The sequence below is a fragment of the Cynocephalus volans genome, chromosome 9 (assembly GCF_027409185.1).
Source record: "Cynocephalus volans isolate mCynVol1 chromosome 9, mCynVol1.pri, whole genome shotgun sequence".
In the NCBI taxonomy this organism is placed as follows: Eukaryota; Metazoa; Chordata; class Mammalia; order Dermoptera; family Cynocephalidae; genus Cynocephalus; species Cynocephalus volans.
In genome coordinates, this window is record NC_084468.1 from 150528372 (window position 1) to 150542389 (window position 14018).

Genomic DNA, 14018 nt, shown 5'->3' on the forward strand with positions numbered 1-14018 from the left:
AGCAAGAGCTGGCAAAAGCTGCAGCTGTGCGCTTCATATAAAGTTGCTTGGAGGTGGCAGGGGAGAAGAGGGCCTGGGGGCCACCAAGGCCAGCGAGACCTCTAACAGGGTTCCTGTGGACCCACACAGGAGTGAGGAGCCAGAACAGCTGAAAAAAGGAGCCACTCAGAGGCCAGTGAGTCGTCACAAGGGACCAGAGCATGGTGCATCCCATGGGAAGTGTTTGTGTGTGGGGGGTGGGGGGGCGGGGAGACAGGTCCACGAGGGGAACACTGGGGCACAGCAAGGAAAGCTTATCTGCCCTCCAATCAGCGCAGGACCACTCAGTGTAGACTGGTCAGGAATACAGAACTGCAGGGGGAGGAGTTTGCTGAAAAGTCTCAGGCCCAGACCAGAGTTTCCACACAACCCAGGTGCACCAGATCTCACAAGACCCAGAAATACATACAAGGTCCACAATTAAAACCTGAGCTGCACAATAAGCCTTCCCCAGGGAATCAGCAGCAACACAGCAATTAAGCTCAACCACAGCGCTCAAGCTGGTCCCCACAGGAAGTTCCACCATTTTAGAAGTAAGCAAAAGACAGCAAATTATTTCCAGTGCAGAGTTTAAGTGGTAGGAACAGCAAATAATCCAACACAGAGCTGAAAGAAAAAACAAAATACCCACAGATCAGAGACAAAGTTTGATTTTATCTAGTAAAGGTCTCACATCATCAAAGAAGACCTATAACACCTAGAAGGACCGGAAGCCCCCTGAGCTCCCAAGCCAGGGAGGAGGACTGGGGGCCTCAGCCACACCCCCTGATCTGCACCCAGCCCAGCAACAACTGAGCCACTGCTGGGAGCTCCCTGGTCTCCCCTGCAGGAATGAGGGGGGTTCCATGGCCTCAACCATGCCCCCCCTCCTTCCTCCTTCTCCTACCTTATTTCCTTTCCCCTGTCCCCATCATCCTCCCCGTCAACTGCTCTGCAACATTTTAGAATGTAAAAAAAAATAATATTAATAAATAAACTTTTAAAAAATTTTAAAAATTTAAAATCGGCAAAGGAGCTGAGTAGACATTTTTCAAAGGAAGATACACAAATGGCCAATAGGAATATGAAAATATGCTCAGCATCACTAATCATCAGGGAAATGCAAATCAAAACACTGAGGTATCATCTCACCCCAGTGAGACTGGCCATTATCAAGATGACAGAGAATAACAAATGCTGGTGAGGATGCAGAGAAAGGGGACCCTCCTACACTGTTGATGGGACTGTGAATTCATGCAGCCATTATGGAAAACAGTATGGAGATTTCTCAAACAACTACAGACAGAACTGCTATATGATCCAGCAATCCCACTTCTGGGTATATACCCAAAGGAATGGAAATCATCCTGTCAAAGGGACACCTGCACTCCCATGTTCATCACAGCTCTGTTTATAATAGCCAAGAGATGGAACCAACTTAAGTGTCCATAGATGGACAACTGGATAAGGACAGTGTGACATACACACACAATGAAATACAACTCTGCCATAAAAAAGAATGAAATTCTGCCATTAGCAGGAACATGGATGAGCTTGGAGAAAAATATGTTAAGTGAGACAAGCCAGGCACAGAAAGAGAAGTACTGCATGTCCTCACTCATATGTGGGAGCTAAAAAATACATACATACATAAATAAATGAATAGAAAGAAAAACAATCACAATAATACATTGAACTTTCAAAAGGAGAGAACAGATCTCTGTTTACTAGAGGTGGGAAAGGGGAAAGGAGGGTTAGAGAGAAATTGTTAATGGACACAAAAATGATTTTGTTTTGTAATGATGAAAATACTAATTATCCTGATTTGATCATGACATACACAGGTGTTGATATTCAATTCTGTACTCCACAGATATGTATAATCAATTATGTTCCATTAACAAAGAGAAGAATAAACAAACCATGGTACATCCACACACTGGAATACTACTCGGCAATGAAAAGAAGCTAAATGTTGACACACACAACACTTGGATGACTCTCTAGGGAACTGTGAAGTGAAAAAAGTCAATCCAAAGGTCACATTCTGTATAATTCCACTTATGAACATTTTGAAGTGACAAAATTTTAGAAATGGAGGACAGATCAGTGGTTGTCAGGGGTAAAGGGTTGGGGTTGGGTGGGCAGGAAGAAGAGTGGCATAGTTATTAAAGAACAACACAAGAGATCCTTGCGATGTTGGAAATATTCAGTATGTTGACTGTGGTGGTAGACACATGAACCCACATAGATGAAAAAATTGTACAGAACCCAATACACACATGTGCGTGTGCGCACACACACACAAGTACACGAGTAAAACTAGAGAAATTAAATATAATCAATGGATTGTATCAATGTCCATATCTTGGTTGTGTTATTTGTTGTAGGCTGAATTGTGTTCCCCCAGCCAAATTCATATATTTGAAGTCCTAACCCTCAGTACCTTAGAATGTGACTATATTTGGAGAAGGTCTTTAAAGAGGTAAAGTAAATGAGGCCATATGGATGGGCCCTAATCCAATATGGTTGGTGTCCTTATAAGATGAGGAGATTAGGACACAGACAGGCACAGAGGGATGACCATGTGAAGACACAAGGACAAGACTGACGTCTTCAAGCCAAGGAGAGAGGCCTCAGAAGAAACCAAGCCTGATGACACCTTGATCTCAGACTTCCAGCATCCAGAGAAGTGTGAAATAAATTCCTGTTGTTTAAGCTACCCAGTCTGTGGTACTTTGCCCAAGAAGACTAACACAGAAATATACCATAGTTTTACAAAATGTTACCATTAGGGAAAACTGAGCTAAGTATATAGAGAATTTTTTTGTATTTCTTACAACTACGTGTGATTCTACAATTATCAATAACAATTTCAATTAAAAAATCATAAAAATTATCAGGGATAACACATCCCAGTTGCATGCTTGTTCCTTAATAATTCAATCAAAAAGCTATTAAGTACGGCCACATACAGAAGGCAAAAGGAGAACCAGTGTGAGGAATCAGTGCCCAAGCAGGGTGGGAAGGGCACTTATGCACAGGGTAAAGGGACATTGATCGAATAACAAGTAGATATATTGAGGATGATGGAAGCCAGGCCTCTCATTGTTGAAGAAATGAGTTACAAATATGAAAAGAGAGAAAACTAGAATTAACTGTGATGCTGGGTGGGAACTGCAGATATGGGTTTGAATTCATGGTTTTCTATATGGAGAGATATACAAATAAATATACTTGAAACTGTGTGCATGCATGTATATGTATATATATAAATACACACACACACACACACACACACACACACACACACACACACACACACCCACCCACCCACCCACCCACCCACCCACCCACCCACACATTCCCTAGCTTGATCCACTAAAAGTGTCTGGAAGCAGCACACCCCAGGAGCAACGAACATATATCTACTGCCTAGATCTTGGTCTCTAAATACTGAGTGACCAAGGACTCCCTGGAGAAATGGCTGGTCCCAGGTCTAAGGCAGGGGCAGTAACATGTTACCCTGGATTATGTGGGGTACCAGACAGTAAATAAGTACTCAAAGAATTGTCCAGGACCTGCCCAAAGGACACAGAAGCTATTTTGAAGGGGCTCCCATCAGACAAATCTGGGACAATATAAGCATCAAAATAAATACTGATGGTAATATAGTATAACCCATTGAATAAAAGGGAATCTATTATAATAGTATAATGACAAAATAAATAAATGAATAAACCAATGGGGAGAAGAAAGCGTTTAAAGAATGCCAACTAACAAATGTACAAGAACAGAGGAATCAGACACCTTCTGGCCACCATCAGAGTAGTGACCGACTCCACCCAGAAACAAATGATGCTAAAATTCACGGGTGAGAGTTGATGAACAGACAGTATATTTACATCATATCAAAGTCTTTCCCCATAAAATGCTCATTAATTACAAAGGAAAAAGTAACTTTACTGTATATAAGCCTGGCCTACACCACCTCAACCAAGCAACCTATGCCCACATCACCAGCAAGGGACAAATTACCGTGTCCCGTGGCAGGGTGACATGAGGACATGGCGCCATTTCTGAGGTGCTCCTGCCAAAAACATCTGTTACCTTAAATCACAAGGAAACATCAGACAAACCAAAATGGAGGGACTTCCTACAAAATATCCACCTGCAATCTTGAAAATGTCTAGGTCCTAAGAATCAAGTCGCACATTAATTGAAGGAGACAAAATGCCACGTGTGACCCTGAACACTGTCGGGACAACTAGCAAACCTGAATGGGGCTGGGGTCTTCACAGCCACATTAAGTCCCTGATTTTGATGGGGAAATTGGGGCTGGTCAGCAACTCACTCTCAAATCTTTTAGAAAAAAGTTCTCTACCTCCTTTTTGTACGTTTGAAATTATTTCAAAATAACGAAAAAGGGAAGGTTGGCATTAGCTTCATGCCAGGTATCAATACCTGTATGTTGAACTCTCCCATTTCAAAGCAGGCCTTTTCCTTGTCTCTCTTTAAAACCTCAATTTCCTTCCTGTTGAAGAAACAAAATTAACAATATCACTTCTGGCCAACCAGTTTCTTTTTTCCTGGCTGCCTCCCACTGTAACAACAGCAGCGAAGACGACTTGTAGCCACATAACAGACTCCCCTGCCTGCTTCTGGTATTCTACAGCCTCTGCTGTGCTACCGTCTCTGTATTGCTGCTACAGCTAGTGACGAGATTGATCCGATCCTGACCCCAAACCAGGGAGAATTTAGGAATGTGAAATTGCTCAGATTTTTAGAGATGTAATATGTTGCCAGTATTGTTACAACAAACACCCTCTGTGCATTCCTCAGTCACACACACTATTTATTTTGCAAAAAGTAAAACCATTCACACCCAGCAGCATAAACAAAGACCAAAACAGCCGACATCTACCAAGGTCCTTTGCCAAATGAGTCCTTGTGATGACCTCAAGAAAAGCATGGTTTCTTTAAAAAAAAAAAAAAAAAAAAAAATCAAATTTCAGAATAGCCATAACTGAAAAGCCATGCTTTTTGGCCACAGCTCCAAAATGCTACTCATAAGGGCATTTCTATGCAATAGGTACCACATTCTCAGCACTGTAGAGCTGAGTTAATCTTGAAATTCACAGCTGAAAAAAAAAGGCCAAACTGTCCTTGGCAGCTACAGTAGTGACAACAGAAATCCAACCTCTCTCCAAACATACTCTCTCCCCTTCCACAGTGCTCTGACCCTTGCCCTGCCCCTCACTGACAGCACTCCCCGTCCCTGTCCCTGACCTTCTGTGATGGTCGCACCCCTGCCCTGATTGACTGAAATCACTATGCCAGCAGTGAATCTTGCAGAAAAGCACAGCTGAAACAGTTATCAAAACATCTTCAAACAGATTCCACTTGCCCAGGGGGGCCCCAGGAACACCTCTTATCCTTCCCAAATCACTTGGGGCCTCCCCAATGCCCAGGTACTTGCTATGCAGAGAATTTCTGTACGGGTGAGAAGTGCATGTACATCGATCTCTGGGACAAGTGGGCATGTGCTGGACACGCTCACATGGTACTGGCCATGCGGCAGCATGCACAGTCTCTGCCTCACACTTCTGAGACCAGGAGTTAAAGGGGCTGCATGTGGAAGGAGGTCAGGTCCCCATGCCTGTTGGGTCTGTTCAGAAGTGAACCAAGGGTTTCTGGAACACGGGGTGACCTGCAAACATGTCCCACTTCCCGTGTCAGCACCTTCCACAGAGTTCACTCCACAGAGAACAAAACACGTCACGGACTTGACGGCCAGATGGGAACCTCTGGGACGCAGCGCTTACCTCCGTGCATCATCTGTGCTTTCTGCAGCTTCCAGCTCTTGTCGAATCCTTCCCAGATCATTTTTCAACAAAGAGTTTTCTTCAGAAAGCCTATGAAATTCAAATCTGTGTGAAAAATTGAAAAAAGACAGGTGAGAACGCGAGCAGCTGCGCCACGTGCAGCAGCGATGTGAGCTCGCCCTGCTACTGTAAGTCCTGAACACTGGGCATTTGCCTTTCCCCTCCCCTGGAGGATGCTCGGGACACTGTCCTTGTCCTCTACCCAGTGTTAACATGCTCTCATTTGTATCTCCCAAGAGCGGAGCTACAGAAACAAAGCTTGCTTAGCACCCACCCTGGCACGCCACCAGCAACTCACGAATGCATTCAGCATCCTGGTTTTGTCACTTTGTGTTTACAGTGACCTGTTCCTGCATCTATAACCTCTAACTGAACACGCGAGTATGCTGGGTGCCAGTTCCAAATGCCAGGTGTGAGTGCTCAGGTTATCACTGAGGATATTCATCCCCTGCCAGAAACTCTGGCATGGAGCTCAGATCAGAACACCAAAATATATTAGATATATTTTCCTCTTTAGTGAGAGTTCCACCCACCCTGCTCTCTGAGGTCAGCGCTGGAAGGAGAAACTTAGAAAGAAGCCCACATCAATTCATGGATAAATGCCTGATGCAAGGTGCATCCCCAATGGGAAAAAGCAGGTAGGAACAGCCACCGCGTGAACCAAGTCTGCCTCCTGACAGCTCTAAGAGACTATCAACTAATGACAGTTGAGCAATTTACCAATAAAGATCACTAATTAGGCAGCTTAAAACCTATACTTGCTGCCCAGAGAATTTACCTGGAATACAGGTTGCTCCAGTGGACATTTATTCCCCCAACAGATTTCTAACTGGCATTAGCTTCTCATTTCTTCAACCTAAAAACACTCAAAACCACATGATCTCATCATGTTCCTTTTATGGATCATGCTCATAATATTAAGCGTAATTATCTCCTTCAGGTGACTTTGTTTTATCTCATGAGGAACTGAGGAGAAAAATGAAGTAGAGTCACTGGAGTTTTCACTGCAGCAGGGGGTTCAGGCAGGGGAGTGAAACAAATGGGATCAGCTCTGCAGCCCACATTCTGCTCCAGAATGGAGGACAAACTGACTCAAGGCAGCTTGAGTGTGTTGAGGGGGAGGGTCTACTTCCATTGCCTGGAGCCCAGAGCTGAAGACTGCCGCGCTCTTACCCCCTCCCCCTCGCCAAACAACTTGAGCCTGTGCGATGCCGATTGTACAGTGTGCGACCGTCCTCACAGAAAGCAACGGATACCTCCAAGGGCCCCCAAGCAAAACAAAAACCTGGAAGCTGAAACCAAAGCTGTGAGCATTAAGCAAGACAAAGCTGGGGTGACCCTGGGGCCAATGCCTGTGTCCACTCCGCTACTGGCAGGATAGAGAGGCTGGTCTGTGGACAGCTGCACAAGCCAGGGTCCTGAAGGAGGTTCACATGGTTCCAGATTAGCAGCCCTCCACTTCTCTGCAAAAGCAATACAAATCCACTCTAAAGAGAAGCATCCCCTACTAACGTTAGCTCCCAAGATTCCCACAGATTAACATCATATAAACATGAGCTGACAAAGATCATCAAAACATATGTGGAAAAAAGCCACCATGTATGCATGACACAGCAGAAGGAAAAAAAAGCCAAATTAGAAACTTCAGATATTAGAATTATCAGACACAAACTAAAAATAAATATTATGAAATGTATACATAAATAACAGATGGAAATTTAAACATGAGCAAGCAACAAGAAACTATCAATGGTGATCAGACAGGTCAAAACAAAATTTTTGGAAATGAGCAAACAGTCAATGTCAAAATAAAAACTTAAGTGAACAGGCTGAACAGCAGATTAGACAGAGCTAAAGAAGGAAATACTGACCGGCAAGACAGAGATATGAAAAAAATACCCCAAATGTGATACAGAGAGAAGAGAAGATGGAAAATATGAAAGAGAAGTTGAGAAATGGAGGAAAAAGTGAAAACATCTAACGAATGAACTACAGCCACAGCAATGCCATGGACTGTACAAACGAACTGCAGCCACAGCAATGCCATGGACTGTACAAACGAACTACAGCCACAGCAATGCCATGGACTGTACAGACGAACTACAGCCACAGCAATGCCATGGACTGTACAAACAAACTACAGCCACAGCAATGCCATGGACTGTACAAACAAACTACAGCCACAGCAATGCCATGGACTGTACAAACAAACTACAGCCACAGCAATGCCATGGACTGTACAAACGAACTGCAGCCACAGCAATGCCATGGACTGTACAAACAAACTACAGCCACAGCAATGCCATGGACTGTACAAACGAACTGCAGCCACAGCAATGCCATGGACTGTACAAACGAACTACAGCCACAGCAATGCCATGGACTGTACAAACGAACTACAGCCACAGCAATGCAATGGACTGTACAGACGAACTACAGCCACAGCAATGCCATGGACTGTACAAACAAACTACAGCCACAACAATGCCATGGACTGTACAAACAAACTACAGCCACAGCAATGCCATGGACTGTACAAACGAACTACAGCCACAGCAATGCCATGGACTGTACAAACGAACTACAGCCACAGCAATGCCATGGACTGTACAAACGAACTACAGCCACAGCAATGCCATGGACTGTACAAACGAACTACAGCCACAACAATGCCATGGACTGTACAAACGAACTACAGCCACAGCAATGCAATGGACTGTACAGACGAACTACAGCCACAGCAATGCCATGGACTGTACAAACAAACTACAGCCACAACAATGCCATGGACTGTACAAACGAACTGCAGCCACAGCAATGCCATGGACTGTACAAACGAACTACAGCCACAGCAATGCCATGGGCTGTACAAATGAACTACAGCCACAGCAATGCCATGGACTGTATGAGTGAACTACAGCCACAGCAATGCCATGGGCTGTACAAACGAACTACAGCCACAGCAATGCCATGGACTGTATGAGTGAACTACAGCCACAGCAATGCCATGGACTGTATGAGTGAACTACAGCCACAGCAATGCCATGGGCTGTACAAACGAACTACAGCCACAGCAATGCCATGGACTGTATGAGTGAACTACAGCCACAAGCAACACTGGATGTAAGAACGAACTGTAGCCACAAGCAACACCATAAACCATACGAATGAAGTATAGCTACAAGCAACCCACATCCAGAGGAGCCAAGAAAATCAGACAAGAGAGTACATGCTGCATGACTCCATGGAAGTACAAAAACAGGCAAAATTCATCCATCCATGCTTCTAGAAGTCAGGATACTCCTGGGGGGCTTTGGGGAGGTCTATTTCTTGTTCTGGGTACTAGTAACACAGACATGTCCAATTGGTTGAAAATTCTTCTAATGGTATATACATGTGTATTTATTGTTATGTATATAACACTTTAATAAAAACTTAAAAAGAAATACACACCAAAGATAAACCACCACAGATAGAGAAGATTTTAAAAGTAGCCAGAGGACAAAAGTCAGATCACCAGTGTGGCAGGAAGAATACTGGTCTCTAAGAGGCGCCCACATACCAATCTTCAGAAGCTGTGACCATGTTAACTACATAGCAGAGAGGAATAAAGGCTGCTAATTATCTGACCTTAGACAGGTTATATAGGGGGCCCAATGTAATCACAAGGGTCCTTAAAAGCAAAGGGCAGAGGCAGAAGAGTCAGTGTCTGAGTAATGTGACGTGAAGAAGACCCCAGCAATCACTGCTAGTTGGCTGAAGTGGCCACGAGCCAAGGAAAGTGGCAGCTTCCAGAAGCAGGAGAGAGACTCCTATACAGCCTCCAGAAAGTAATGCAGCCCTGCTGACTCCTTGATTTTAGCCCAGTGAGACCCATTTTATTCTTCTAAGTTCCAAAATTATAAGAGAACAAATTTGTGTCATCTTTTTAAAAAATTTATTTTTCAGGATAATTAGTATCTCCAACATTATACAATATAATCATTTTTGTGGCCCTTTACCAATTTCTCACTAGCCCTCCTCCCTGTCGCCCTTCTCACCTCTAGCAGCATCAGCTCTATTCTCTCCTTTTGAAAGTTCAATGGATTATTGTTATTGTTGTATATATCTTTCTTTCTTTTTTATGTGCTTATTTATTTATCTCACACTTATGAGGACACGTGGTATCTCTCTTTCTGTACCTGGCTTATTTCACTTAAACATAATTTTCTCTAAGCTCATCTACATTTATGTGAGTGGCAGAATTTTACTCTTTTTTATGGCAGAGTAGTATTCCATTGCACATATATATATATACATATACATGTACATATATATATATATATATATATATATATACACACCACATTTTCCTTATCCAGTCATCTGTCAATGGACACTTAGGTTGGCTCCATGTCTTGGCTATTGTAGACAGAGCTGCTGCGATGGACGTGGGAGTGCAGGGATCCCTTCGACGTGATATTTCCTTCAGTATACACCCTGCGGTGGGATTGCTGGATCACATGGCTGTTCCATCTGTACTTGTCTGAGAAGCCTCCATACTGTTTTCCATAGTGGCTGCATTAACTTACAGTCCCCCCAACAGTCTAGGAGGATCCCCTTTCTCCACATCCTCACCAGCTTGTTAATCTCTGTCTTTTTCATAATGCCATCATCTAATGGGTGAGATGATAACTCAATATGGTTTTGATTTGCATTCCCTGATGTTTAGTGATATTGAGCATTTTTTCATGTGTCTGTTGGACATGTGTATATTTTCCTTTGAGAAACGCCTATTCAGCTCATTTGCCCATTTTTAAATCAGGTTAACTTGCTTTTTTTACTGTTAAGTTGCTTGAGTTCCTTGTATATTCTGGGTATTAATCCCTTGTCGGAGGCACAGTTTGCAAATATTTTCTTCCATTCTGCAGGTTGTCTTTTCACTCTATTGTTTCTTTTGCTGTGCAGCTTTTCAGTTTGATATAATCACATTTATTTTTTCTTTTGTTGCCTGTGCTTTTAGGGTCTGATTCATATAGTCTTTGCCCAGTCCTACATCCTTAAGTGTTTTCCCTATGTTTTGTTTTAGAAGCTTTACAGGTTCAGGTCTTATATTTAAGTGTTTAATCCATTTTGAGCTGATTATGGTACATGGCAAGAAGTATGCGTCTAGTTTCATTCTTCTACATATGGATGTCCAATTGTCCCAGCACCATTTACTGAAGAGGCGGTCTTTTCCCCAGTGTATGTTCTTGATGCCTCTGTCAAAGATCAATTGGCTGTGAGTGTGTGAGTTGATTTCTGGCCCCTTGATTCTGTTCCGTTGGTCTGAATGTCTGTTTTTACACTAGTACCACGCTGTTTTGGTTGCTACAGATTTGTAGTATAATTTGAAGTCAGGAAGTGTAATACCTCTGCATTTATTTACTCACTTATGATCTGGATTGCTTTGTCTATTTCGAGGTCTTTTGTTGTTCCATACGAATGTTAGGACTGTTTTTGCTTTTTCTGTGAAGAATGTTATTGGTATTTTGATGGGGATTGCATTGCATCTGTAGATTGCTTTGGGTAGTATGGACATTTTCACAATGTTAATTCTTCCAATCAAAGACCATGGAATGTCTTTTCATCTTTTTGTGTCCTCTTTAATTTCTTTCGGCAGTGATTTGTATTTCTTATTGTACACATCTTTTACCTCCTAGGTTAAATCTATTCCTAGGAGTTTTTGTTGTTGTTGTTGTTGTTGTTACTAGGGTAAATGGGCTTGCTTTCTTGATTTCTTCTGCTAGTTTGTTGTAGTATAAAAACATTACTGAGTTTTCTGTTTTGATTTTGTATCCTACAACTTTACTGAAATTATCAGCTTTAAGAATTTTTTGGTAGAGTCTTTAGGGTTTTCTATATGTAGGATCGTGTTATCTGCAAACATGGACAGTCTGACTTTGTCTTTTCTAATCTGGATGCCCTTTATTTCTTTCTCTTGAATTTCTCCCGATTGCTGACTAGTACTTCCAATGCTATGTTAAATAGGAGTGGCAAGAGGGGCATCCTTGTCTAGTTCCCGTTCTTAAGGGAAAAGCTTTCAGCTTCTCCCTATTTAAGATAGTATTGGTGGTGAGTTTGTCATCTATGGCTCTTATTGTGTTGGGATACTTTCCCTCTATACCTAATTTGCTGAGAGTCTTTATCACAAAGGGATGTTGAATTTTGTCAAATGCTTTTTGTGTGTCAGTTGAGATAATTATATGGGTTTTGTCCTTGATAAGGTTGATATGGTAAACCACTTTTACTGACTTGCATTATGTTGAACCATCCTTGCATCCCTGGGATGAATCCCACTTGATTATGGTGTATAATTTTTTTGATGTGTTGCTGTATTTTGTTTGCTAATATTTTGTTGAGGATTTTGGTGTCTATGTTCTTTAGAGATATTAGCCTGCAGTTTTTTTTGTTGTTGTTGTCATTGTATTTTGTCTGGTTTTGGTGTCAGGGTGATGCTGTCCTCATAGAATGAGTTTGGGAGAATGGCCTCTGTTTCAGTTTTTTGGAATAGTTTGAAGAGAACTGGTGTTAACTCCTCTTTAAAGGTTTGGTAGAATTCCGTTTGGCCTGGGCTTTTCCTTGTTGAGACACTGCTGATTAGTGCTTCAATCTCATTGAGTGTTATCGGTCTGTTCAGGTTTTCTTCTTGGTTCAGTCTTGGTAGTTGGTATGTGTCCAGAAATGTATCCATTTCCTCCAGGTTTTCAAATTTGTTGGCATATAGTTGTTTATAAGTCTCTAATGATTCTTTGTATTTCTGTGGTATCAGTTATAATGTCTCCTCTTTCTGATTTTTGTTATTTGGGTCTTCTCTCTTTTTTAGGTAGCCTAGCTAATGATTTGTCTATTTTGTCTTCTCAAAAATCAACTCTTTGTTTCGCTGTTCTTTTGTATCATTTTTTGGGTCTCTATTTCATTTAGTTCTGCTCTGATCTTAATTATTCCTTTCTATCTGCTATTTTTGGGATTGGATTGCTCTTGTTTTTGTGTTTTTTTGTTTGTTTGTTTTTGAGGAATAGACGTTAGGTTCTTTATTTGAAATCTTTCCATTGTTTTGATGTAAGCATTTATTACAATAAATTTCCCCCTTAGTACTGTGTATTGTTCTGTTTCTGTTGGTTATAACAAAATACACAGAATTGGGTAATTTGTAAAGAAAAAATTTATTGCTTATAGTTTCTAAGGCTGAGAATTCCAAAATCCAAGGGAATACATCTGGTGGTGGCAACAGTGACCAGAGTATCACATTACAAAAATGTCTTACTCCTGGCATTTTATTGATTTTGTTTGGATGTTTTAAATATCTTTTCTTCCCCTTTTACTGTCTGACTTCTGTGTTTGCTGCTTTTTTGAGGGGGTAAGATTTTTTTCTCATTTGCATTTTTGTTCTACCAGTGGATTTTGTTCTTTCTTGTGAATTCGTGGTAGTGATTATTGTTTTTTTGCATTCCAGATGCAGGACTCCCTTAGGGCTGATCATGTAGTGGTGAACTCCCACAGTTTCTGTCTGGAAAATATACTATTTGTCCTTCATTTCTGAAGGACAGCCTTGTTGGCAGAGTACTCTTGGCTGGCAGTTTTTTTTCTTTTCATATTTTGAATATATCATCTCATTCTCTTCTGGCATATAGAGTTTCTGTTGAGACATCTGCTGTTAGTTTGATGGGGACTCACTTACTGGTGACTTAACACTTCTCTTGCTGTTTTTAGGATTCTGTCTTTGAGTTTTGCCAGTTTGACGATAATATGTCTTGGAGAGGACCTTTTTGAGTTGATTCTGTTTGGGGATCTTTGAGCCTCCTGGATCAGAAGGTCCATGTTCACTCTATACCTGGGAGATTTTCCACTATTATTTCCTTGAATAGATTTACAGTGCCGTTTCCTTTCTTTTTTGCTGCTGGAACACCCATAATTTAGATGTTTGTGCACTTATGGTTGTTTGCTAGCTCTCTTAGACATTCTTCATTTTTCTTCTTTTTTTCTTTCTTTTTTTGGTCTGGCTGTGTTATTTCAAAAAGACTGTCTTCAAGATTAGAAATTCTCTCTTCTGCTTGCTCTAGCCTGCTGCTTAAGCTTTCAGTTGTGTTTTTTCAT

The 14018-nt window shown here is 41.8% G+C and overlaps 1 protein-coding gene across 1 annotated transcript in view; it reads right to left on the reverse strand.

Annotated features, from left to right (window-relative positions):
• Positions 1–14018, reverse strand: part of NINL (ninein like) — an 83845-nt gene that overhangs the window by 18632 nt on the left and 51195 nt on the right. Inside the window, 2 exon segments of the mRNA XM_063107517.1 lie at positions 4483–4552; positions 5844–5948. Coding sequence (XP_062963587.1) covers positions 4483–4552; positions 5844–5948 — 175 coding nt within the window.